Source organism: the organism of the source record quoted next, unplaced genomic scaffold, assembly GCF_019419815.1.
Source record: "Pyrus x bretschneideri cultivar Hongxiangsu unplaced genomic scaffold, Pyrus_bretschneideri_v1 Contig81, whole genome shotgun sequence".
Lineage (NCBI taxonomy): Eukaryota > Viridiplantae > Streptophyta > Magnoliopsida > Rosales > Rosaceae > Pyrus > Pyrus x bretschneideri.
Window position 1 is genome coordinate 1,663,586 of NW_025999822.1, and position 26,107 is coordinate 1,689,692.

Consider the following 26,107-nt stretch of genomic DNA (forward strand, 5'->3'; position numbering starts at 1 on the left):
TAAGGTTAGATCAGAATGAGAAGTCCTAGTCTGAATATAGTTTCAACTCGATCTTAAGGAGGATTTGTTGCTATAAATAGAGAGCAAAGTGCATCATTCAAAGCCCCTCAAATTCAGCACACAACTGCCTTGCACAAACCTCTCAAACATCTTGAGATTTTTTATTTTCTTTTTCCGCCAACACACCTTTAGTTTAGATAAACAGCACTGTGAAGGCAACCGGCGAACATCTTCAGTTTGGATAAACAACACTGTTGCCGTAGAATCAGCTGACCGAGGAGCATCTTCACTTTGGATAAATAGCATTGTGTCGAGGCCAACTGGTTACCCATCCAAGTCTCGGTCGAGAAAGGTTTCCGAATCCTTATTGGTAGAGGTCATCTTATTAGCCTTCTCAACGAGGTAAGGTGTTACAAGTTACGACATTCAACACATTAAACGTCGAGTGATTTTATGATTGGATACTCACAAGTGAGTTTCAAAGTTTGACATTCTGACGGCCAAACCACATTTACCATTAAGACATACATCTCCTTTGAGTACTTGTGTCCATATAGTCTGGTGTCGATTTGACGTGCTTATACTCTTATGAATATAATCACTGTGACCGAATCCGGCATCGACGATTCGTGAACTTCGCAGAACTAGCAGCCTAGTCTTCAGGCTCGAGAACCTAAGGGCCAAGACTTGTTCCTTCCTCGGCCATAATCGCAAGATCAAGAAGTCAGCAATGCGCTCAACTCAACATCAACAAATTGTACTTCTCGGCCAAGCTCTGCCGATGAGTTGGCACGCCCCGCATCAACCAAAGGATGTAGTTAGCTCATTAGTTACTCGGCCTATGCGCCACGTAGGCTTGGTAGTTTTTAGGGTCAACAGTAACAACCATAAAACAGAATATTATTAAGAATATGGATAGAAAACACCTTGAAAATAAACTTGAATCGTTAAAAGCTCTCCAAAGGCAAAGTATTGCGTTCTCCCCCCCCCCCCCTTTTTTTAACCTAATAGCTAAAAAGCCTTATTTATACTACTAGAAAATAAAATTCTTCCTATAAAAGGTCTTCGAATAAAACTAGGAAACATAATAAAATAATAAAACAGAAAATAAAAGGTTTCTTATTTGAACTAGAATTCAGAGTTCTTAGAAAATTAGTCTTTTGACTAACCAAATCAACTCCAATTTAGTCCAATAGGTCTCTTTCGAAAGTTGAAGTCGTCCCCTACAAATTCTTAGAAGGAATCTTCCTCACAATATGACATTTTGACCTCCAAAATACCCAAAACGTCAAGAAATGTCAATCTAGGAAAGCTACGCGTTGGACCTTCTTTTCATCGCCACAGTCAAATGGCTTGGTAGAAAAATCTAGAATTTTGATACAATCATCTTGAAAGGCACACGAACATCTTCCAATTGGAATCACTGCAAAATTCATCCGTTTGATTACTTTTTTTGCTCCAGAGGAAGCCGAATGTCCTATATTGAAAATATAAAGCAAAGTATCAAAATTCTACCAAAATAACCAATAAATTATAACTAAGATTAGGGTCAAATATGTAGTATAAAATGGACTCATCACTATGCATTTATGCATTTAGAGCTTATTATGTTGCACCACGGTGTTAGTGCTCCCACTTGAGGCCAGGGCACAGCTTTCACATGATTATTCACCTCCCGCACTGCACGCTCACCTTGGATCCAAGTTTTGGTGCTAGCCTGTTGTACAGACCATAATAGGTGGTTTCGACTCATAGGTGACCCGTGATCTATCGCACAGCTTTCACGTGATTGTAGCACTTGAATGTACTTATTTACACCCAGCCCGTCGTACAGGTCACATTAGTTGACTCCATCTCGTGTGTAGACATATGTTGATAAGCTACAGGTCCAGTCGTATAGGCCTCGTTAGGTGACTCCAACTGGCATACTATTTTATATTAGTTTCACACCTGGCTTACACTTATTCTTGCTGAGATATTGTGACATGGCATACTTCAGTTTTCACTGCTCTTGTGCATTCATTTTTCCTACCTATGTAGTAGTATTTTCTGGAAATTATACAAGTTTTACGAAGAGGGATTATTATGTTCATAAAGATAAATGTGTTTTCAAATGCTTTGTTTTTGCCCACTCATCCTCCTGTTTTGCGCCCCTCCAGGTTCTAGGTAGCTGTTTGTCTTTGGTGGCTCACGAGGACTATATGGCGGTTCTAACATTTCCATAAATAAAATTAGGGGTCTTCTCCCTATTTGTATAATTAGTACTTAGTTAGTTCGACTGCACTTTCGTTTTACCTATGCTCTGATATGCGTGTATCTTATATTTGATCACTTTCACACACTCACATAGTATCTCTATTTAAATAAGTTTAGTTCAGTTTTTTTTTAATTATTCACATTTCTTTTATTAGTATCACTTCTGTTATGCACTTGGCTACGTCACTCTCATGTGACGGCCAACATGTCTCAACTCCGGTCAGGGTATGTCACTCAATGATAATGATCCTTGAGGTAATTCTTGTTAATTTCATTTTTTTTATTCATGATGGAGTGATGTTCTTTGATCTAATTGTTAGAATCCCGAAAAATTTTGATTTAGTATGAACATCCTGATACTTGTGCAGAAATTAACTATTTTGTTTATTATTGCTTCGATTTGGTTCGAAACGAAAACCATGAGTTATCTTTGGAGTTTCTATGTTTGCAACACTGTAGAATTGTTTAATCTATATATGCTTTTCGGTGTTATTGAAAAGTTTGTGTATATGATTAAATTGGTTTTTTACAGTAATGTCTCTAGTGAACGTAGATTGAATCAAGAGCTTAGAGTTCTCTTTTGTGATTTCATTTACATGTCTGCAGTTCCCCTTAAAACCCTTAATCTAGCAACTGTTCCGATTCTCACTGGTGGAAGCAATTATAAGAGATGGAGGCGTGAAATTGGTCTATTGCTAACTCTAAATGAGTTTGATATTGCATTAAGCACGCCTAAGCCATCACCATTGATAGATAAAAGTACCAAATCAGAAAAAGATGATTTTGAAAGGTGGACAAGGGCCAACAAAATTGCTTTATCCATTCTTGAAAGTGGGATGGCAGACATGGTGAGAGGAGTAGTTAAGAAATAAGATCTCGCAGTTGATTATCTCAAGGCCATTGAAAGCAAGTTCAAGGAATCTGAGAAGGCTGAAATTAGTTAGTATATGTCTATGTTGACAACTTACAAGATTGAAGGGAATGCATCACTAAGAGATCGTATAATGCAGATGACAGATGCTGCATAAAAACTCAATTCTATGGAAGTGAATATTGGTGAGAAGCAATTGGTCTTTATGATACTTCAAGCTCTTCCAGCAAAATATAGTCAACTAAAAGTGTCATACAACACTCAAGACAAGACTTGGATTGTGGATGAATTGATTGCTCAATGTGTGCAAGAGGAAACTCGGTAGAGGCAAGAGAAGGGTAAGGAGCCAGAATCTGTGAACTTCGTGCAAATTGGCCATAAAGAGACCATTGTGATTTCTGGTAAGGCATCTAAACCTTTGAATTATGTTGATAAGTCTAGTAAGTTTGCTAAATATTTCAAACCCTCTAAATCTAACAATCTTAGTGTCAAAATAAAAGATGTGACTAAAATTAGATGTCATCATTGTAAGCTTAAAGGTCACCATAGAAAGGATTGTGAACAATTCAAGGATTGGCTAAGGAGCAAAGGTAGAACTAATGCCTATGTTTGTATGGAGTCAAACTTGGTTAAAATTCCTGCAAATTCATGGTGGTTTGATTCTGGATGTTCAGTGCATTTAACAAACACATTGCATGGTTTTGAAAGATAAAAAAAAATTGATAAGTTTTCTTATAATGTTTATGTTAGAGAAGGGTCAAAAGTAGCAGTTGAAGCCATTGGAATTGTAAAATTGAAAATGCAAACTGATTTTGTTCTTGCATTGAAAGATGTTTTATATGTCCCAGCCATGAGAAGAAATTTGATTTCTGCATCCAAATTAGTGAAACAAGTTTTGGTTTTCTCTGTGATGATGACAACATTAAGTTTTTAAAAAGAAGTAAATGTGATTCACTTTTATGGACAACTACTTTATATGATGAGACTTATAAGAAAATCCAAACAATATAATACCTAAAAGAGTAATGTTATTCATATCATGTTTTTGTACCATATTTTCATACCACCTTAGGTGGCATTTGATATGGACAGCCACATTATTTGAATTAATCATATTTTTAAATTTAGTTCATTATTTAATAAACTAATAATTAAGAAAAACTAGTTAATTAAATGATGATTGTTGTATACGAGAAGTCTTTCTCATTTCTTTCCTTGAGTTTTGCAAATTTTTCAAATAATGTGACTATCCATATCAGATGTCACCTAAGGTACTATAGAAATATGGTATAAAAACATAGTATGAATAACATTACTCTACCTAAAATACTAATATTCCAACAAATATATCAACGTTAACACAGTTTTAGGCCCCGCTACATCGTAGGGGCTGCTCGTTGGTTCTAAAAATAGCTAGCCAAACAGACAAGTGACAATTGAATGTCACGAATCGGCACAGGATGATAATTTGGCTTAGCCCCGAAGAAATATAATAGTTCTATCAACAACAACCAGCGTTGTAACGTGGGTGAAAAGATAGAGCAATTCCATTTAAAGATCAAGGTTAAAAGCCCTTAAAAGGACTCAATGTGATATACAATGCTTTTAATTTTGATTGGAGGAGAATAAAGAGGAAACTTAGAATTACAGGGTTGGAGCTCTTTCGATAGATCCACCAATGACAGTAAGCAAGTTGTTGCCGAAGGGATCGCTGAGATGCTTCGATAGGTTTTCGACAGGACCTTCTCCGGTGACATACGCTTGGAGGAAGAAACCGAGCATGGAAAACATGGCAAGTCTTCCGTTCTTAATCTCCTTCACCTTTAGCAATGCAGCCTGGTCTGGATCCTTAGCCAGCCCCAATGGGTCAAAAGGACCACCTGGGTGAAGCTTGTCCTCCAATTCCTACAACAGAGTCATGAGATTGTCGTCATCGGTTCTTCTTGCAAGTTTCAAATTAACACTAGGTGGTAATATAAGTACGTACTCCGGTGTGAATTGCGATATGGTTAGTTTTATTGTACAAATAAAATAGTCGGACAAACTTTCAAAAGTTGTAATACCTTTTGTTAGTATTCGGAGTTGTCAGTTCGGATAATAACAGCAATGCTATAATTAACTAAAGTGAATTCTAGGTACGTACCAAACCGTTAGTGATTCTGTAGTATTCAGCTCCACCAAGAAGAACAACCTCAGCAACAACAGCGAAGATAAGATTAATCGGTATGTTCTTCCCAAAGTAATTCAGTGTGTTCCCATCAAGGAGTAGAGCTCCTGTCTGCATTCATGTCGTCACCATGTGTACAAAAAGCGTCAACAATATTTCAAACGTCATAACTCCAATTGGCAATTACTCAACTTGCAATAATATGTATGTATGTATGTAATGTATGTTTGTAAAATTTCAAAGAAAATGGAATGCGAATGAATGACCTTGAACCAAACAGCCTCAGGGCCGCAGTTAGCTCCGAATTTGTTGAAGGCCTCTGGAATGATGAATCCGGCTGCACCAAGCATAGCCCACCGAGCGTGGATCAGCTCATATGCTTGGTATCTGCATTCACATTCATCAATTAATTAAATTGAATTAAGGAGAAATTAAGTAATAATTTCTCAAGAGAGACAGATGAGAGAGGATACTTGCTGAAGTTTTCTGGCTTCTTGCCAAGCCCAAAAGGATCATATCCATAACTGCATTAAAGGAATGGACAATCCAGGATTCGATTAGATTCTGGTAATTAATTATTAATTAAGTAGGCAGAGAGTGGGGGGAGGGAGGGAGAGAGAGAGAGAGAGAGAGACTACTATCTTACTCTCCAGGAACTTCTCCAGTCAAGTACTCTGGGATCTCTGATCGGTCCAAGAGCCCCGACGGCAAGAAGATTCTTCTATCAGGACCTGAAATGCGAATACCACAATTATCATCAAAGTTCTAAGACGCTAGGCGTTAGTCGGGCAGTGAACTAGGGTTTAGCGCCTAGGTTGGGGCGTAGGCAAACTTAAGTAAATTTATTATATATGATATAAATAAATGCATGTTTATACTTAAAAAAATGCATAATTATATTTGGATACATAAATTGAAAAATAGAATGACGTATAAATTAGAAAGTATTAGAACATATTGAAAACATAAGAAACAGGATATAATGAGTGTTCATCCAAGTATTCAACAAGTTTCTTATAATTTATTAAAAAACTAAAATGCAAAATAAAAGTTATCAATTATCTATCTAAGTAACAATCACGATCTAACTGGGTGCTTAGGTGAGTCTAGGCAGGCTAGGCGGGCGCCTAAACATGTATGTGTGCCCTTTCTTAATTTTAACGTCTATGAATTAATTGAGACAATGACAAACCACCTAGCGCCAAAGAAGGCATAGGCGGTTCTAGGTTGCGATTTTTAGAACATTAATTAACATAATTATGAGCTATTGAATCAATCTACTTCTAATTAGCTAGGTAAATTACATTACATTTATTTATGTGTTAAAGTCCATATGATATATTACATAACTCATCGAGTGTGTGAGATATATGAATGATGAGCAAATATACTGTATACACTTCAATAATATAATTAGATATGCACTTACCATACCACTTGGCGAGCTCTTCGTCAGCGGGAGCAACAGCCTTGGCCTTGGGAGGTGGTGCGGCCTTCTTCTTGGAGAAGAGTGCGACTGTCTTGAAGGTGGCTTGGGTGTTGGCTGAAGGGGCCAACCTCGCTGCCCCGGTGAAGTTGATCAGGCTGTTTCCGAGCAATTCAGACATGCCGAGGGAGGCGGCCGCTGTCGATGCTGCCAGAGAAGCCATTTGAATATCAGTCTCAACTACACGTACTGGCCACGTCCTTCCCGGCCAGGAGACTCTCTCCCTATCTCAGTACTGCGAAGTAATGGAAAACAATGACTGAGAAGGGAATACTATAAGCTTGAGCTTGTGGATGTCGACCTGCCACGTTGGATTTTTGTTTGCTGGCTTTGATTGGCTAACCTTGAATCCGCGCAATCCATTCCTATGATTTCATAGGATGGATTTGCTGATTTGGCAGATGATGCTGCTGACGTGGGATGCTCTTGAAATTCCAGGGATAACATCTTGTATCCGAAAATGTTGATAATGAATTGGTCTGCCTTTCTTTTTCTCTCTCTATCTCGGGTCTCAGCCGTGCATTCTTTTTTCCTGTGCAAAATTTTACCACAAATAGCCAATCCCAAGACAGACGCACAAGTGAAGTGAGTGCTTTCACAGTTTCGCTTCTCATTTTCCCTCCTTGTCTTTTCTATCAAGACATTACTGTTTATTGTCATCCCCCTTCATCACATACTGCCAATGCAGTGGGAACGCACACTCGAGTAAGATACCATTCACTGAGTCCATTTTAAATGCCAACTTACTTTTTTTAATGGAGGAGTTAGATTGTAGCAAATGGTTTAGAGCAAGGGAAGTAATTTACACTCCCTCTTTCACCTCCGGCATTCCCCTCCTCAATTTTAGTTGTTTATTCTCCTCTAAATTATTCAATCTAACGGCTAAAAAAAAGGAGAGTATTGCTTTAGCTGAGATTAGAGGGCCATGACTAGGGCAAATTGGTAAAAGTTCCCGCCAATGAGATAAAGGGCATTTCCCTTCAGCACAAAGGCTAACCAATAAGGTCCTTACAAGAATCCAGGACCAAATAATTTGCAGGTCATATACACAATCAACCCCAAAAAGAATGTAATAAAAAGCATAAGGCCTGAATACAGATTTAGTACTGTAGCGACAATTGCTGTCCTGCGTAAGTCCATTCATAAAGATTCAAACTTTCTTTACCCTAAGTTCAAAAGTTGTGTATCTTGCACAAATGACAATAGGCAAATCATGAAGGAAGACTTTTAGAGAAGTACAAACCACAAAGCTACATGTTGAAATCCTAAAGACAAGTAATGCGAGTCACAAGTGTTTTCTTCAATGGCAGTGTACAGAATCATAAGCATTGGTATGCCTCGACAATGGAGATATACACTACATGTCTTAGTAATCCCCATTCCCAAACATGCATATTTTTATAACTTAGCTTTGTATATTATAAATCATATTCATTCCAAATATACACTGAGAATGAACTCATAAAAAACTCACAAAAGCAACCTCATCTTCTCCACTTCTCCATCTCTCTTGTAGTAGCTCTGACAAGTTTCTTCGTATTATCAACAAGCTCCTCAACAAGTGCACCAATATCATCCCTAATAAGATCAAGGAATAATGAAAATACATTCATACACACATGCATTTCAATTACAAAATTATCACCTGAAAAAATTTAACAGCAGAAAAGTACCATACAAAATATTTTTATTTTAGTTTAAACTATTTTGAATGTTCCGCTTCATTTGGTAACTTGATCCATAGTCCGGTAGATGAGGTCCTACTGTTCTCCGTCAACTAAGACATCAGATTCCCATTGCTTTACATTTTTACTTTTCAAGGTTACATGAGTTTGTTGTAAAAGTTGCGATATCATATGCATCAAAGAAACAGCGGTGTTCCCAGTTTCAGTTGTTGCATTCCCTAATTAATTAGGGAACTGTTATTGGCACTCCAAAAATCTCATTCTACACTCCAAACTTTCTATATTTGGAAAGAAAAATATACTTGTGAGGAGTTAGAATGAAATTTTTGGAGTGCCAATTATACTTCCCATTAATTAATTTGATAGCTATTCAGCTTTGTTTTTCATTCTTTCTGTTTCGTTTCATATGGTTTATGTTCTACATTTCTGAAAAGTAAGAAGGAATCATCAGAAAATGAGTGAAATTGAATTGATATATAGCAAAACACAGTATGCAGAAGTAAAGGAATGATGAATAAAACAAACTTACTGAGTAGCAGGAGAAATGCCGACATTTTCACCACGAAAAAGGTTGCCTACATTAGAGTATCTGCGATTGTCATCGTAAGCAATGCCCCTTCCGACACCGTAGCCGAATCCTAAGCCGACCCCGCATCCAGCACCAAGGCCAAAGCCAACTTGCAAGCCAGGAATCCCAGGACCAAATCCTGCGCCTGGACGATTGGAATTTTAAAAACCAATAACCAATACGGCATTAAGCATATACGTGATTTGCATAAACATAATGTAGCAACACCAGCGTAAGCACGAAATCGCCACTGAAGTTGCAGCAGCGGTGTCTGATTTAAGGAATGCTTAGCTTTTACTAATTAAATAAATTAAACTAATAAATAGACGGACCCAAATTGAATAGCTATAACCTGTAGTCTATAGAGCTAGCTCGCTACAACATAGTTAGTTAGGTGGTGTAGTTGGCAGGATATACAGCACTGAAAACTCAACTTAACGTCAGAGAGAAAAAGAGGGAGGGAGGGAGTACCGCCGAGGAGGCCGATGCCGAAACCTAAGCCGCAGCCAGCGCCGAGGCCAAAGGCGGGACCCACCTTCCCTAGTTGCTGGGTTCTGAGGATTGGAAGCTTCCACAACAAACCTTTCCCCGCTCCTCCATCATCTTCTCTGCTCCCCCTGCTGCCCATCATCCCAAATTCTCTCTCTCTCTCTCTCTCTCTCTCTGTGTCCCCTCTGATTCTGGTTCTGATTTCTTCCGAGTCTGGCTGATCACCTCAAAGGAAGAAACGGTTTGTGCCTCTGCCCAAGGAAGGCCCACGGCCCATTTTATTTCTGTCTTTTATTTAGGTTTCGGCACGGCCCAAAACCAAAACCAAAACAAAAGAAAACAAAGGAAGAAAGATTGTTTACATATATTTGTACCTGTTGCGTCCGCCACCCTCGGCCGTTGCCGCCACTCCATTCAGCCGGCAAGAATTAAGTAAGGACAGACGGCAGTAGCACAAGAAGGAAGAAGCAGCAGCATGAGTAATAGTAGTTTGTGGGCAACTGCAAACACAAACCCGGCGGCGGCGGTGAGAGTGAAGCGATTGAATTTGAACCAGAAGTACTACTACAGCAGCAGCATTTCGTATTCCTCCTCCTCATCCTCCTCCTCCTTCACGGGGTGCCCCCTGCGAATGAGAATGGGAAAGAGGGCGCATATGGCTACGGCTTCTAATTGCCTTCATCACGAGCAGGAGGACCATCTCCTCTCCTTGTTGCAGGTACCTAGGTCTCCCTCTCCCACTGACCTAATTCTCCTTTTTATTTAGTTATTAATTAATTAATTCAAGTTCGAATCTTTGTTTGCAGATTCTTCCGCGTGATTTGCATGACAATTTGCTCAATCAACCCCAACCCAAACGAGCTCAACTCTTAGAGGTCTCATCTCGTCTCATTTAATTACTCCTTCTGGTTTCTATTATTATATCTTCGGATTAATTGCACTCTTCACTTGTATCAATCGCTTGACTTGTTTAAAATATTCTTCAAATTATAGAAACATAGAATAGAAACATAACAATTAACAAGGCAGGGCCCTGCTGCAAATGCAAATGGTTGATTATCTAATGTTGTTTCTGTGTACCATATATAGGTTATAATGGATTTGGGTCGACTGCCCGAAGCACGCTACCTTGATGATCTTGGCGCCCAATATTTGAGGACAACTGCGGTACTACCCCATACTTTTGAGCTTCTAAATTGTACACACACACTCCCTCCCCCCAACACCCACACTATTTTAAACAAGAAGCAAAAAAATAATACTGATGTGTTCAAAATATCCGTTACTCAGGTTTCATTGAAAGAGTTGGAGGATGCTCAAAATGCTGTTGGAGATTTTGGGGGGGACAATAGAGCTGGCATTGCGGGTACCTTGCACAGAATATCAGCAATCAGGAGTAGGAAAGGGATGATTGTTGGATTAACTTGCCAAGTTGGCAGGGCTGTATCTGGTCATATTGACATGGTTTACGATCTGCTTCAATACAGCAAGAGCATCTTGTTTATCGGAAGGTAAAGTTATCTGATTCTTTTTAAAGTGGTTTTTCTGGTGTAAAGATAGCTAGAACTGGATGTGATTTGTTTCTAAGGGTCTAAGTAGTTGAAAAACAGTATTAACAAATAATGAAACAAGAAGAGTGGATGTATTGCAAACATTGATGTTAAAAATGAACATCACTGTGACTCACTAAAGAATAACTTATTGATTGATACCAAATTTCCAAAAGGCACTTGTAGTTATTAACATATTTCTAAGCTATTTGATATATATAACTTCTTAGTGAAGATGCCCTTCAATTTGTAAAGGCCCGGGGTTGGTAAGACCACTGTTTTGCGAGAGATTGCTCGAGTCATGTCAGATGAATATCACAAAAGAGTGGTACGTGGAGTTTTTTTCTTTCCCTTTTTATGGTGCCAACTTCCTCCCTCCCCCTCTTTCTCTCTCTCATGTTATAAGTGTTTGCATCTGTATTTCATTACATGATTCAAAAGAACGCTAACACTACTGGGATAGGTAATTATTGATACAAGCAATGAAATAGGAGGGGATGGAAATATTCCACATGCAGCAATAGGACGGGCACGGAGAATGCAGGTAACAGAACCATCCATGCAGCACAAAGTTATGATTGAGGCAGTTGAAAACCACATGCCTGAAGTGATCATTGTTGATGAGATTGGCACGGAATCTGAAGCTCTTGCTTGTCGCTCGATTGCCGAGAGAGGGGTCATTCTTATTGCTACTGCTCATGGGCAGAAGCTTGAGAATATAATAAAGAATCCTACTCTAACTGATCTGGTTTGTTCTGGTCTCTATAAAAAGACACATGTAGAATTATTTTTGCTTGAGGTCCTCTTTACATTTGAGACATAATTTTTGAGTCTGAACTGTCTTCTCGTTATTGCATATTGTATTGCCCTAGATAATATCAGATAAAGATCAAAATTCTTAAAGACATAATAAAGGAGGTTATTAAGGGGGAATCTGGATGGTTAATACACCAATTTCCATGTTTGGTTATTGGTATGGAAGTTTGTAGTAATTTGTAATTCAGAAGGCTAATATTTTTCTTTTATTTTTTTTCCAGGTAGCTCTGATTTGTTCCCGGATGCTAATATTAAAAAACTTGCACAAAAATAGCATCATATTGAAAATTATGTTTTGTGCATCAAGAACTCTTTTTTTTCGTTGCTTATATTTGAGTTGTCCTTTCAAGTTCATAATCAATGATCTATCAAGAAGAAAGATGATCTCTTTGGGCATGGAAGAATGATAGGCAAGGGAAAACAATGAGGGAAGCCCATTAGGATTCACTGAATATATCGGATGGTTTTGAGGGACTTAATTTATGCTCCCTTTCTTGCTAATGTATTAGAAAAATCCACAACACTCATTGGACAAAAGAAAAAATTTCGACGCGGTAATGGAACTTCTAATAGAAAAACTCTAAAGCTATCAACATGGCTTCATCATTTTACGTTGATGCCCTGCAGGATTACTTATCCTATATATACAGTACAGTCCCCCATGGCAGACATGATAGAAACTCTACGATGCGATTGAACTTGCTGGTTGTTTCTCCTATTTGTCTAAAGTAGTGATTATAGCAGTGTTGGCTTTTAAGAGAACGTGGAATAAATAATTTGATGCATGACTCTTTGGTCAAATTGCACTTCCAATTGTTATTTTCTGTTTTCAGGTTGGAGGAGTAGAAACTGTTACTTTAGGAGATGGAGAAGCCAAATCTAGAAAATGTCAGAAAACCATTCTTGAAAGACAAGCATCCCCAACATTTGAGTTCTTAATTGAGATGAGACAGAGGGACTATTGGGTTACACATCAGGTGCGTAAATCAATTTCTATCGTCACTTTAAAATTTAATCTCAGGCATTATTGTGCTTGAATATGGATTGCTGAAACTGTACACTCAAAGTTTAATTGCAAAAAGTTAATGTAGGGGAACTTTAGAAGTATTTGTTTCAACCTCTCTATCCCTTTGGAAAGTACCAAGTATCATGCTTTTTATGTCTTTGTGTGATTATATGTTTGGATCAAGAAACTACCACCGTGTCTTCTTGAATGTAAACCTATCTGCTATAAAATTACTTGTTTCCTTTATAGACACATGCTACTGTTTACATTGGATGGAAATCTAAATCTAATTGTTAAAAGGTTAAAGGCTTAGAGCATGTAAATAAATGACATTTTCTCTGTTTATAATTGTTCAATTTTCACCATATTCTAAACCTTTGGATGGAAATCTAATGGTTCAAACAACTCTACTCTCTCTCTCTGTGTTTATAATTGTTCAATTTTCACCATATTATAAACCTTTGGATGGAAATCTAATGGTTCAAACAACAATTCTCTCTCTCTCTCTCTCTCTCTCTCTCACACACACACACACACACAGAGACAGTGCTCCTAGCTTTCTACAATAACTTGTTCACTTCATATAATATTTCTTTTTCCTTTTCATTCTCATCTGGCAGACAGAAAAGAGTGTAGACCTTTTGCTCCGGGGAAAAATCCCACAGGTCGAGGTAATTTTCTCATGTTGTATATTCTGACATCTAATGGATTTAATTAGAAGTTCCGTTTCGAATATGAAAATTTACTCTTTCCCCCAGGGTTTTACTGATTATAACTCTATAACATTGAAAATTTTATAGCAACCAAATTCAGATTAAATCAAGACACATAATTATTTAAGTTACTTATTTCTATCTTTGAGGTCTTACCTCAAAGATCATGTCTACCAAAAATCACGCAAGTCCGAAACCATATGACCAGTGGATCAAATTTAGTGTGTCTTTGTAGAATTGTATTCGTCTGTTTTCTTCGATGCAAATGAATGTCTTAATGGTTTTGGATTTGTCTAGTTTTTTGCAAGGATGATCTATGGATGATGTACTAAAATATAGAAGGTTGGATAGTTGAAATACATAGTGGGCCCCATAAAAACGAGTGTCAAACGCATGTCCCCACAAAACAGCTTTGTCACTCCTTTCGGACATTACGAATGGAATGTAATGCCATTTGGATTAAAGATTGCACCCAATGAATTTTAAAACATTATGAACACAATATTTAATTCATAGTCATTTTTCCATAGTCTACATAGATGATGTCCTCATCTTCTCAAAATCAATCGATGAACATTGGAAACACTTAAACATGTTTGTCAAAATAATAAAGTCAAAGGGATTAGGTGTTTCAGCAACAAAATAAAATTGTTCCAAACAAAAATAAAGATTCTTAGGATACAATATCCCCCAGTCAACTATCCAGCCCATAGACAGAGGAGTAGTTCTCTTCTTTGTATGTTTTCTTTTAACTTAATGTCAACATTTAATGTTTTCCAATATATTTTAAACGGTTTATTTAAAACTAATAGTTGTTGGTTTACTCAAAATCAGTTGTTGGTGATGTTTGTTCTTCCTGAAGAGTTTTAGTTTGACTTGGGTTTTCGTAAGAGGGATGAGTAACCTGAGAGTTTGTTTTAATTGATTTAAGCCTCATATTTACTAAATCATTAATTAGTTCTTGGTCACGACCTAACATGTCTGTTGAAGCGGATCCTGAAACAGAGTTTCTAACTGGTTCTTTAAACCTAGTGGATTGACTTAATTCGTGAAGTTGGACACTGGACTTGCTAGCTGGAGGGTTAAAATGGATTTTAACTGTACCATCAAAGTATTGTTGTATGTTGTCTAGGTTGACTAAGTTGTTTTGGATGTCTATTGGTTTACTTTCGTTGGTTAAAGACCAATCTGAGGGTGGACAAATTTCTGACCACTTAATTGTTCTTGGTATTATGATGTTGGCGTTTTGATTACTTTGGATTAATAGAGGTTGATCTTTTGGGCTTTTAATTATAGCTTGGAAAATCATTTTGGTGCCTATGCATGTGTAATGATCTCTGTATATTAGAGCTAGTGGTTGGATTCCTTCTAAGACTTGATAATAAGAGGTTTTTATGTTTAATGTGAGTCTGAAAGACTTACCGTGACATATGGGTAACAGTCAAAATGGATTGGCCCATTGTATAAACTTGAGAGTCAATCATTCCAAGAATTCCATCACTAAAGTTAGTGAATTTGGCATCTCGGAGACATAACAAAATAGAGGTGTTGAGACCTCTTCTTGTTAATGGTTTTACTGTGATCTGTAGTAGACTAATATGAATATATTTATGACTGTCTTTTCTATGAGCGTTTATTTGTTCTGAAGTGAATAACTGAGAGGTTTCATGTTCTTTACTAAGAGCATAAGCTTGCTAGATTGTTCTTACATGGTGTTCACTTTTAAATGAAGAGATTGACAATTTCTTTCTATGAATTTCTTTACTAGATATTTTGGGGATATTCCAATCACCAAAATCAACACTTTCAAATTCTCACGTTTGTTCTTCATTTACTATGTCTGGTGTCATATTTAGACTAGACCTAGAGCTAATACTGGCAGATGAATTAGTCCTAAATAGTCTTTTGATTTTTGTGGAGGGTAATAATAAACTAAATCCCTGAACGGGTACTTGAACCTCTCTCCTGACTAATTTTAACTAAATTTCTGAGTTTACAGGTATAAAATAAATTATCTAAATATTGGAAATTTTGGACTTACATGATTTTCTCTCTCTCCGCTCATGCTGCTCCGCTCGGGCAACAAACTCAAAAATTATCGTTTGGATACAGTATCTTGTTTGTTTGAGAGGGGAAAATCAGACAGATGAGAAACAAATAAACAGATTAGATATTGAATAACTGATGATACCAGCCACTTGGGCACAATGAATAGACTTTAAATGACTAACCCAATTACCAACCACTTGGCTCTGATACCAGGCCACTCACCGAAGCAAGTAATCATGCCAGATATGTGTAGTTTGCTCAAAAAAGCGAAGACCTATCCGACCTTAAAGCATACATCATTCTTAACTTCCCAGTTCTGCATTGAGGCTAAACTTTTTAGTATTTCTTCAGTTTGCCCCAATAATGATCCATCTTTGGTAAATATGCCAAATAGCCTTTGATCTGTTGATGACAACTTCATTTTCCTTTGTCAACCCAACAAGGTCATATTCCATATTGTTTTTATATTAAAGTTTGTGATTTAATTGAACATACGGTTGATGCAAGTTATAATCCAAATCATAATTTGCTAGGATGAGGATGCAGCGTTTTCTTGTTCCCTTATTTCTGATTTTCTCTCAAGCTGTCTAGCTAAACCATTAAAGATTATTGTTTTGCAGGTCAGGACAAGGGATAGGGAGTTGAAGTTTGTGATAGAAAGATCAAAGGCATATGACCAGTGTGATGCGTAATATGTGCTTCATTTTCTCGAGATCGACGACTTATCTATCCGTTTAGCTTCTGCGTATCATTGTTGGCTAGGAACATAACACATCAGTTGTCATTTTCTTAGTCAAAGTCCAAAAATAAAATTTCTTTGCATTGCTTTTTCATTAAGGCCAAAAGGGATTTCACCAACTGGTAAAAGAAAAATAAGAAAAAAAAAAAGGAAAAAAAGAACAGGCCAGAAGAGCCGTTTGCAGATGGTATATTTGCTTTTTGGCAAGCACTCCAGATGAGACATCGTGACACAACATGAAAATGTCATGTTTTGGATCAACATGATAAATAATCGGGTCGTTATCGGGTGATTCGTTAATAATGGGTATGCGGGAAGCCTATGGGTAATCTGTTTAGACCTGTTGAGAAAAAATTTATTTTGATAATTTTAAAGTTTACTAAAAAAACTTATTATATACAACAGCCATAGTGTATATGTTGTATATTAAATATGTATTATTGAATTATTATTCTATATAAGTTAAGAAAAATTAAGTTTTATTTATTTATTTATTTTATTATGAGAGTTTTTTATTATCATTACTAGGATAAATTTTACTTGATATTTTACTAAAATTAAATTAAATAGTATAGTATTAGCATAGGCAAAAAGACAGATCTACAAGTGAAAAATGTTAAAGAATATACACTTGTGATTTTATTCTTCCACCATGAGTAGACAATGTTGCACATATATTGTTGTTTAGATTTTAAAAACCCTCCAAACCCTCATGAATAGTGTTTTGTATTTGAGTGCAAAATTAAGAAAATTTGTAATAATTATTGTAGAATGCAAAAAATATATACATAAATATATATACAGTCACTCATAATGTCAAGTTTTACAACTTTCGTGAAGAGGTCAACTTCGAATTTTGTTACCATATTCCATAAAACTTAGATTTCTATTTTAAAGTTTTTCAAATTTTCTTTTTTGAAAACATGATTCTCTAGCGGATGTAGAAAAATAAATATTTCAGATGGTTGATATCACATTCCAATATTTACGACTAACTGAAGTTGACATAGTTTGTAGAGACTTTATAAACTCCGAGTAATATTTTCTCTAATACTAAAACTTTGAATATAGTATCAACGATCTGAACAACTCATATTTCTACATCCTCTAATAGATTATGTTTTCAAAAAATAAAATCTAAAATAAAACAAAATTTGGTGAGAAAAATAAAGCGTAAATATAAATGACAATCAATGGTTTATGTGATTATAGTGGCGAATTTCGAAGTTGAGCCTTTCATGAAAGTTATAAAGTTTGCCATTACAAGTGTTAATATATATATATATATATATATATATATATATATGTGACGACCCGTCTTGAATAATTATATATTTTATCCTCGAATGCGTGAAAATGACGATTATGCCTTCGAGACTTACTGACGTGGATGTATGTATATAGTTTTAAATTATTTTTCCGCTAAGGTGATCAATTAGACTAGACATCACGAGTGTGTTGATGCGAATTAGGGCTGAATTGGATCCGTAACGAAATCATTAAGGATGAATAAGTGAGATTGGATTGGTTTTAATTCTATTTGGACCAATTAGCTAGGCTCGAAATCTCATAACCCAATTAGGGCTTGAGGCAATTTTAAAGTGGCCAAACCGTGACCACACACGCACGCACACACGCACACACACACACACACACACACACACACACACACACACACACAAACGTAACCCACCTTCACCATTTTTCTCAAATTTTCTTCTTTGTCCGTACAACCGAAGACATCACACTCAAATTGAACCAAAACCTCACAGATTGAACTTGTAAGGATGACCTTCGATTCCTTGCAAGCCTGCGAGTCTAACCATACTATTTGTTCATAGAAAGGACGTCGGAATCATGAAGAACCATAAGCTCCGGCGAGGTACCTTGTTACTCCGACATGATCGTGGGCATTTCACAAGATTTTAAGGTTCAAAAAGGGTCCTAAACGATTCTATAAGGATCCTAGTCTAATTTTGGAGCAGTTAGAATGTCAAAATACTCGAGTTTATCGAGTTTCAAGTTTGGCCGGTTGTGTCGAGCTATTTTCCGACTGTTTCCCATTGGTTTTAGGACCTTTAAGAGGTAAGGATTTGTTCCCCTTGTTGAGAGTTTTAAATCCATATAAAACTTGTGAAGTTTGGTGTTGAAACGAAGTAGAAATTCAAATTTTAAAATTTTCCAAAACCAGCAATGTAGCGATGACTGGTGCCGAATTTCGGACGAAGCCACCAAAGAAGACAATGAATATTCCATCAACTTTGACAGAATATACTAATGGCGTTAGGTATATTTAATGGAAAATTCTATTATTTAACAGAATATTCCCTGACGGCTTTAAAGATTCCGTCCATGTGCCAAGCATGTGCCTGCGCGTGAACGGCGCGTGGGACATCAGAAAATTATTCTAAAAATATGGGGATGCTTTTGGTGTTGAGTAGGCCACGATGGTATATTCAAACACCCCAATTGAGCAACGTATGAGAAATTATTACATGGTTTTGGTTATGTACTTAAAATTAACGTTAAAATAAGGGTTTCACATATAGGTGAGACATTTCTAGAGGACGAGCGTAGTCAGGCGAGACTCGGGGGTTACGATCCAGCTACATACTAGTGAGTGGGCTTTTGATTTTCTATATATACGTATATATGCTTGCATTTTCCCAGAAAGTTGTTTTAAATGGAGTTATGATTTTAAATGACATGTCAATTGCATTATGCTTTAGTGTACACATTAGTATAGATATTCATATTGTTGCTTGATGCTGCGAAAGCCCAGGTAAGCTTTAGGTGAGTATATATTGATGATAGTGGATGCATTGTTTGTGGTTATACATAGATGCATTTAGAGCTCATTATCTTGCACCTCAGTACTAGTGCTCCTGCCTGTGGCCGAGGCATAGTCCTTCATGTGATGTTCAACTCCTACACCGCATGCTCACCTTGGATCCAAGTTTGGTGCACAACCCTATCATACAAACCACATTAGGTGGTTCCAACTCGTAGGTGACCAGCGATTATTCGCACAGCCTTCACGTGATTGTAGCACTTGAGCATATTTATTTGCACCTAGCCCTGTCATACAGACCACAATAGGTGGTTCCGACTCCTGTGTAGGCATATCTGATGAGCTATAGGTTCAGCCGTACAGGTTACGTTAGGTGACTCCGGTTGACATATTATTTTACATTGATTTATTTCACCTGGCTTACTCATTTCCATACTGGGACACTTGACATGGCATATATTTGATTTTTACTACTCTCAAGCGTGATTTTTATATACGTATGTTTTTTTATTTTATGGGAAACTATACGGGTTTTACAGTGAGGGGTTATTACTTTTGGAAAGAGAAATGGTTTTGAAAAGCTTTGTTTTTGCCCACTCACGTTTTCTATTTTGCGCCCCTCTAGGTTCTAGATAGAAGTGCGTGTTGGTGGCTCACGAGGACTTTACGGCAGTTCTGACAAATATCCATCAAAGTGGGGTTTCCTTTTATACCCTATATAATTAGTATTTAGCCTGCTGGACTGCACCTTGGTACCTACGCTATGATTATGTGTATCTACACTCTAATACTTCTTCTTGCACTTATTTACTTGTCTTGTGTGCATTAGTTAATTGGTTTTCGATTTCTCACATTTTCATATTACTGTCACTTCTGCATTGCGCACATGGCTACGTCACCATCACGAGACGGCCAACATGCCTCAATTTAGGTCGGAGTGTGTCATATATATATATATATATATATATATTTTTTTTTTTTTCTCTTCCACACTTCTGCAATAATTAATATGAATTTTATTAATTTTGCACTAAAATAAAAACATTATTCATGGGGGGTTTGGGCTTTAAAAATCTAAAAAATGATATAAGTATAATCATTGTCTACTCGTGGAGGAAGGATGCAATCATAAGTGTTTATATATATTTTCACATTTTTTGTAAATCCTTTGAAAATTTGATATTTTGTAATGTACTAATTTTTTTTTTTTCATTATGCTCTTATTTTGGGTATGCAATACTTGAAACACAAATGTGTCTTTATGTTTTGAATGTGACAATGTAGTATATATATACTAATTTAATATTATGTTTTTCATTTGCTTATTTATTGGTTTAAAATATATTTTTCTTTAACAGGTAACGGATCGGGTTATTCTAGGTCGGGTCATATTACCTGTTTATTTTAATAAGTGTTACACGATACGACTCGTTAAGATATCGAGTATGACAAGAAAATGACACGAACACAGAAAATATGACACGAATGCCAGGTCTAATTTTTGGCCACTTCAATTTCTCATGGACAGGGTACTCTGACCACTCGAGAAACTATAAGTTGAGCTTCCGTGTCCATGCTTGGAGATGTGTAATCATGCACGCATGTATACTGCATACATATACATACATACATACACACATACATGTAAACGAACATACATACATACATACATACATACATACATGTACATACATACTTTACATAACCATCGTAGATAAAACACATTAGGCGACGTAGGAAACGGCCAGGCTTTGGACCCTTTGGTTGGCCGGCATGTCGTCGCACGCATATTTTCGGACATTTTTTAACTTTTAAATTGCATAGTTTATTGATTCATGCTTTGGTGCTATAAGTAAGCGATTCTTTGTCTCTCCCCACTCCCTCTCCAACCTAATTTGTTTAACCCGTATTTACTCTCATGCAAACTAGTTTAGTTTGGTCACCTTTCCAATATGGCACTTTGAATAGGCAAGGGATAAACACATTTTTTTTTTCTTTCACACACTTCTGTTTAATCTTGTGTGAAAGGTTAAAAAGAGTGAAAATCAGTTCCAGTAAAGAATATGGTGAGCAAGTGTTTTACTTGGTTCAACTTCCAAATTTTTAATCAATTGCCGGCCGCATGCACATTATCCTTACATTGATCTCTTCATCTGTTTGTCCTCAATGCATCACGTATTCTCATATATGTTTTTTTTCCTCTTCTCCATTAAAATTAAAAATCCACCTTTTTTGTTTCTTTTGGCTCCATATACACATATATAGGAGCTTCAGAAATTGACTAAGGAACCGATCGAGGTAGTAGCTAAATATGGCAGAAAGCTACCGATCCATGATTGAACCCCCTATCTTGTTTATGATCATGTGCCTTCTCGTTCCTTGTTTAGCTGAATTACCTGCTGACCAAATCACTTCTTGTTTGACTCTTCGTGACATTAACAACTTTACCACATTCCCTAACAAGGAAAATGAGTCTGCAGCTTACTACAAGCTGCTCAATTTCTCCATCCAAAATCTTCGTTTCGCAGATCCCGCCATTCCTAAGCCGGTAGCCATTATACTTCCCGATACCGTTGAGCAGCTAATAAACTCTGTATCATGCTCTCGAGAAGGGTTGGTGGAAATAAGAGTGAGGAGTGGTGGACACAGCTACGAAGGGACATCATCCGTTGCTGCAGACGGAGCTCCATTTGTGATCATCGACATGATGAACTTGAATGATGTGATGGTGGATTTGGAAACCGAAACTGCATGGGTAGAAGGAGGTGCAACGCTGGGTGAGACGTACCATGCAATTGCCCAAGCAAGCAATGTTCATGGGTTCTCAGCCGGGTCATGCCCAACTGTAGGAGCTGGAGGCCATATTGCCGGCGGTGGATTCGGACTCATGTCGAGGAAATACGGGGTTGCAGCCGATAACGTGGTGGATGCACTACTTGTTGATGCAAACGGACAATTGTTAGACCGACAAGGCATGGGAGAGGATGTGTTTTGGGCTATTAGAGGAGGTGGTGGGGGTGTTTTCGGGATTGTCTATGCTTGGAAAATCCAATTGTTGAAGGTGCCACAAGTCGTAACTGCTTTCGTAGTATCTAGAGCTGCTTCTGCTGCTGGAGGAGGCGGCCACAAAACCGCTAATTGTAATGTTGCAAAGCTGGTAGACAAGTGGCAACACGTCGCACCTTACCTGGTAGACTGATTTCTACATTTCGTGCTTTGTTGGCGCTGGGTTGCCGGAGGTCAAGACTACTGTTACTGCTACTCGGAGTACTAATATATCAGCTACGTTCAAAGGGTTTTATCTGGGTCCAAGAAGCAGCGCCATGTCCATACTAAACCAAGTTTTTCCCGACTTGGGTATTGTAGAAGAAGAGTGCACGGAAATGAGTTGGATTGAGTCCATAGTATTCTTCTCCGGCCTAAGTAAGGGAAGCTCAGTGTCCGACTTGAGAAGTCGATATCTGCAAGGAAAGGGATTTTTCAAAGCAAAATCGGATTACGTGAGGACACCAATTTCTTATAGGGGCATAAGGGCAGCCGTGAAAATACTTGAGGAGGAGCCGAAAGGGTACGTGATCTTAGACCCTTATGGTGGAGTTATGCATGATATAAGCAGCGAAGCCATTGCTTTTCCTCACAGAAAAGGCAACCTTTTTACGATTCAGTACCTGGTGGAATGGAAAGAAGAAGACAATCACAAAAGAAATGACTACATAGAATGGATTAGAAGATTCTACAATGCAATGACAGAGTATGTTTCATGGGGCCCAAGGGCTGCTTATATCAACTACGTTGACCTCGACCTTGGAGTGATGCAGCAGCAGCATCATTTTCCTTTAAACAATAATTTGGTTAAGGATGATGAATCGGATGCGGTGGAAATTTCCAGGGATTGGGGTGAAAAGTACTTCTTGAAAAACTACGACAGATTGGTTAGAGCAAAAACACTTATTGATCCAAGCAACGTTTTCAGAAATGAACAAGGGATTCCTCCAATGTCGCCTTCTTCGTCTTTGGTGGTGCTCGATGACTAGTGCACGTACGCACGCAACCCAGCTAGCTGAGTGGTACGTACGTTGTTCATGGTAGATATATGATCGTGCATGCCTGCGGAGTGCAAGTCATTCTTGCTAGAATTCTGTTTGTATAATTTTCAATGTGAGTTGATGATCTCAACTCTTACAGAATTGCAGTAAGAAAGTGGAAGAAGGAGGAATGTTTCAGAGAATAATTTTCTATTTTATTGGATTCTTCTCAGCACACAAAGTGTGAGAGTTCTGTTACCATTAGGAAGAGAGGGAAACACTCTCTCTCTTACATCATTACAAACAAATCTAACCATTCAAAACTAACTCATCTCATAAGGTGATTACACATCATGAGCTATTAAATCATGCTATACTTTGTAAAATCCAACCCAATTTAGCAAACACATTTACATCTCAACACTCTCTTCCAAATGTTTTGCTGATTTCACACCAAGACCCTTCCTGAGATACTTGAATCGATCTTTGGCTAATGTCTTAGTGAATATGTCTGCAACTTGTTCTTTTGTCTTGCAATACACCAAGTCAATTGTACCGTCTTGCAATGCATCTCTAATGAAATGAAACCTCATGTTAATGTGTTTTGTCTTCTAGTGAAATGCTAGATTTTTAGTCACAACTATAGTTGCAGTATTCTCACATTACAATGGTGTAGCATCAACCTATTCTTCATCAAAATCAGCAAGAACAAACCTCAGCCAAATTGCTTGTGTTGTGGCTTCTGCATCACTCACATGTTAAACTTCTGCAGCAAATAAGGCAATACTGTTTTGTTTGACAAACGCCCATAAAAACACTCTTAAGCCAAAGCTAAAAGCATATCCAGAGGTGCTCTTCATGTCATCCTTACTCCCTGCCCAATCATTGTCATAATAGTGAATCAACATTGTTGATATTCAATTCCAAAATCTAGAGTTCCCCATATATATCTTAAGACCTTCTTGGTTTGTTCCCATGCTTTTCCTTGTTAGATTATGCATAAATCTAGCTAGTAAGCATGATGCAAACATTACATCAAGTCTTGTAGCAGTTAAATACAACAAACTACCAACAATCTTCCTATATAAACCTACATTAGCATTCTCACTTCCATTAGATTTGCATAACTTTTCGTTTGAGCAACATCTATGCATGCAATTAACAATTGAAAGGCGGAATCATGCTTGTATGCACTAAAAAGAAAAACTTCACCCATGAAATTCAAGGCCTAGTAATTGTGGTGAACCAAGACTCAACTCAAGAACAAAGTGAGTTGAAAAATATTATACCTTTGTTGATTCCTCTTTGCATAAGCAAAGGCTAATCACCCAAGAGAGAGGGCCTTCATTCCTTACTTCTTAGCTCCATGGATTTCTTGGAGAAGGATGGATGAATGGATTCTCCAAGTTCCCAAGAAAGGGAACCTCTAAGTTTCCACACCAAGGAGGGACTTGAAGAAGAGATGAGTGACCTTGGAGGAAAATTCATACTAGTAAATCCCTCCAAGGGGGCCGGCCTCGTAGAGAGAAAAAGGAGAGCTTTTGGTCTCTCCAATTTCCTCAAGAGCGAACCCTAATGAATTTTGGCTGTAAAGTCCTTTATATAGTGACTTCACTTAAGTGACAAAAAGAACCAAAAACCTTTCATTCATGCTATGGCTGGCCTTCTAAAGGCTTTGGGTTGTTTGGACCATTTTGAGTCTTTAGTCATTAAGTTGTCATACAATTTAAGTTAATGGGCTTAACGGTTCTAAGCTCAATGGGCCTGGAGGTGCAATAATTACTCAAAAGCTAAAACAGACTTATTTGTCTGGCAAGCACTCTAGACGAGACACGGTGACATGACATGAAAACATCACGTTTCGGATCAACATGATAAATAATTGGGTCGTTATCTGGTGATTCGTTAATAACAGGCATAACGGGTATACATGCAGGAAGTATGTGGGAACCCGTTTTGATATGTTAAGAAAAAGTTTATTTTGATAATTTTAAAGTTTACTAAAAAAAAAACTTATTATATACAATAGCCATAGTGTATATGTTGTATCTTAAATATGTATTATTGAATTATTATTCTATATAAGTTTTAAAAAAAATTAAGTTTAATTAATTAATTTATTTTTATTATGAGAGGTTTTTATTATCATTATTAGGATAAATTTTACTTGATCTTTGACTAAAATTAAATTAACTAGTATAATATTAGTATAGGTAAAAAGACAAACCTACAAGTGAAAAATGTGAAAGAATATATAAACACTCGTGATTGCATCATTCCTCTACGAGTAGACAATGCTGCATTTACATTGTTGTTTAGATTTTAAAAGCCCTCAAAACCTTCATGAATAGTGTTTTGTATTTGAGTGCAAAATTAAGAAAATTCCTAATAGTTATTGTAGAATGCAACACACACACACACACACACACACACTCGTAATGTCAAGTTTTACAACTTTCGTGAAGTGGTCAACTCCGAATTCCGTTACCATATTCCATAAAACTTAGATTTCTATTTAACCATTACTTGTCCTTTACATTTTATTATTCTTACCAAATTTCGTTTTTCAAATTTTCATTTTTGAAAACATAATCCTCTAGCAGATGTAGAAAAATAAATAGTTCGAATCATTGATACCACATTCCAATATTTACGATTAACTGAAATATGAGTTGATGTGATATAGTTTGTAGAGACTTTATAAACTTCGAGTAATATTTTCACTAATAGTAAAACTTTGAATATAATATCAACGATCTAAGCAGCTCATCTTTCTACATCCTATGACGACATGTCCCAAATTATTATATATATTTTCTCCCCTAGTGTGTAAAGTGACAATATTGCCCTTGTTGGCTTAGCAACGTGGATGTACATATGCAATTCTAAATTAATT

The 26,107-nt window shown here is 37.1% G+C and overlaps 4 protein-coding genes across 5 annotated transcripts; 2 read left to right on the top strand and 2 right to left on the bottom strand.

Moving 5' to 3' along the window:
- Positions 1-4,546: 4,546 nt before the first annotated feature.
- LOC103956592 (chlorophyll a-b binding protein CP26, chloroplastic-like) lies at positions 4,547-7,019 on the bottom strand. The gene is made up of 6 exons (NM_001302295.1): positions 6,724-7,019; positions 5,941-6,025; positions 5,768-5,818; positions 5,561-5,681; positions 5,271-5,405; positions 4,547-5,032 (listed from the first exon to the last, which is right to left on the bottom strand). The coding sequence occupies exons 1-6, from the start codon at positions 6,941-6,943 to the stop codon at positions 4,772-4,774; spliced, it is 873 nt and encodes a 290-aa protein (NP_001289224.1). The 5' UTR covers positions 6,944-7,019; the 3' UTR covers positions 4,547-4,771.
- Positions 7,020-8,016: 997 nt separating this feature from the next.
- Positions 8,017-9,805, bottom strand: LOC103956594 (glycine-rich protein 23). Its single transcript, XM_018649724.2, has 3 exons — positions 9,505-9,805; positions 8,995-9,178; positions 8,017-8,358 (listed from the first exon to the last, which is right to left on the bottom strand). Exons 1-3 carry the CDS (start codon positions 9,662-9,664, stop codon positions 8,265-8,267), a joined length of 438 nt encoding a protein of 145 aa, XP_018505240.1. The 5' UTR covers positions 9,665-9,805; the 3' UTR covers positions 8,017-8,264.
- Positions 9,806-9,902: 97 nt separating this feature from the next.
- Positions 9,903-16,489, top strand: LOC103956593 (uncharacterized protein ycf45). 2 transcript variants are annotated; one of them, XM_009368615.3, is made up of 9 exons: positions 9,903-10,240; positions 10,329-10,397; positions 10,612-10,689; positions 10,813-11,033; positions 11,328-11,400; positions 11,536-11,820; positions 12,722-12,865; positions 13,515-13,565; positions 16,277-16,489. In XM_009368615.3, the coding sequence occupies exons 1-9, from the start codon at positions 9,998-10,000 to the stop codon at positions 16,346-16,348; spliced, it is 1,236 nt and encodes a 411-aa protein (XP_009366890.2). In that variant the 5' UTR covers positions 9,903-9,997; the 3' UTR covers positions 16,349-16,489. The 2 variants fall into 2 exon arrangements, with proteins under 2 accessions (XP_009366890.2, XP_018505239.2); XM_018649723.2 differs by having other exon boundaries at positions 10,106-10,248.
- Positions 16,490-21,497: 5,008 nt separating this feature from the next.
- On the top strand, positions 21,498-23,220 carry LOC103956603 (reticuline oxidase-like). Its single transcript, XM_009368623.2, is given in 2 exon segments — positions 21,498-22,382; positions 22,384-23,220. Coding segments are annotated over 2 exon segments (1,722 nt in total).
- The last annotated feature ends 2,887 nt before the right edge of the window (positions 23,221-26,107 follow it).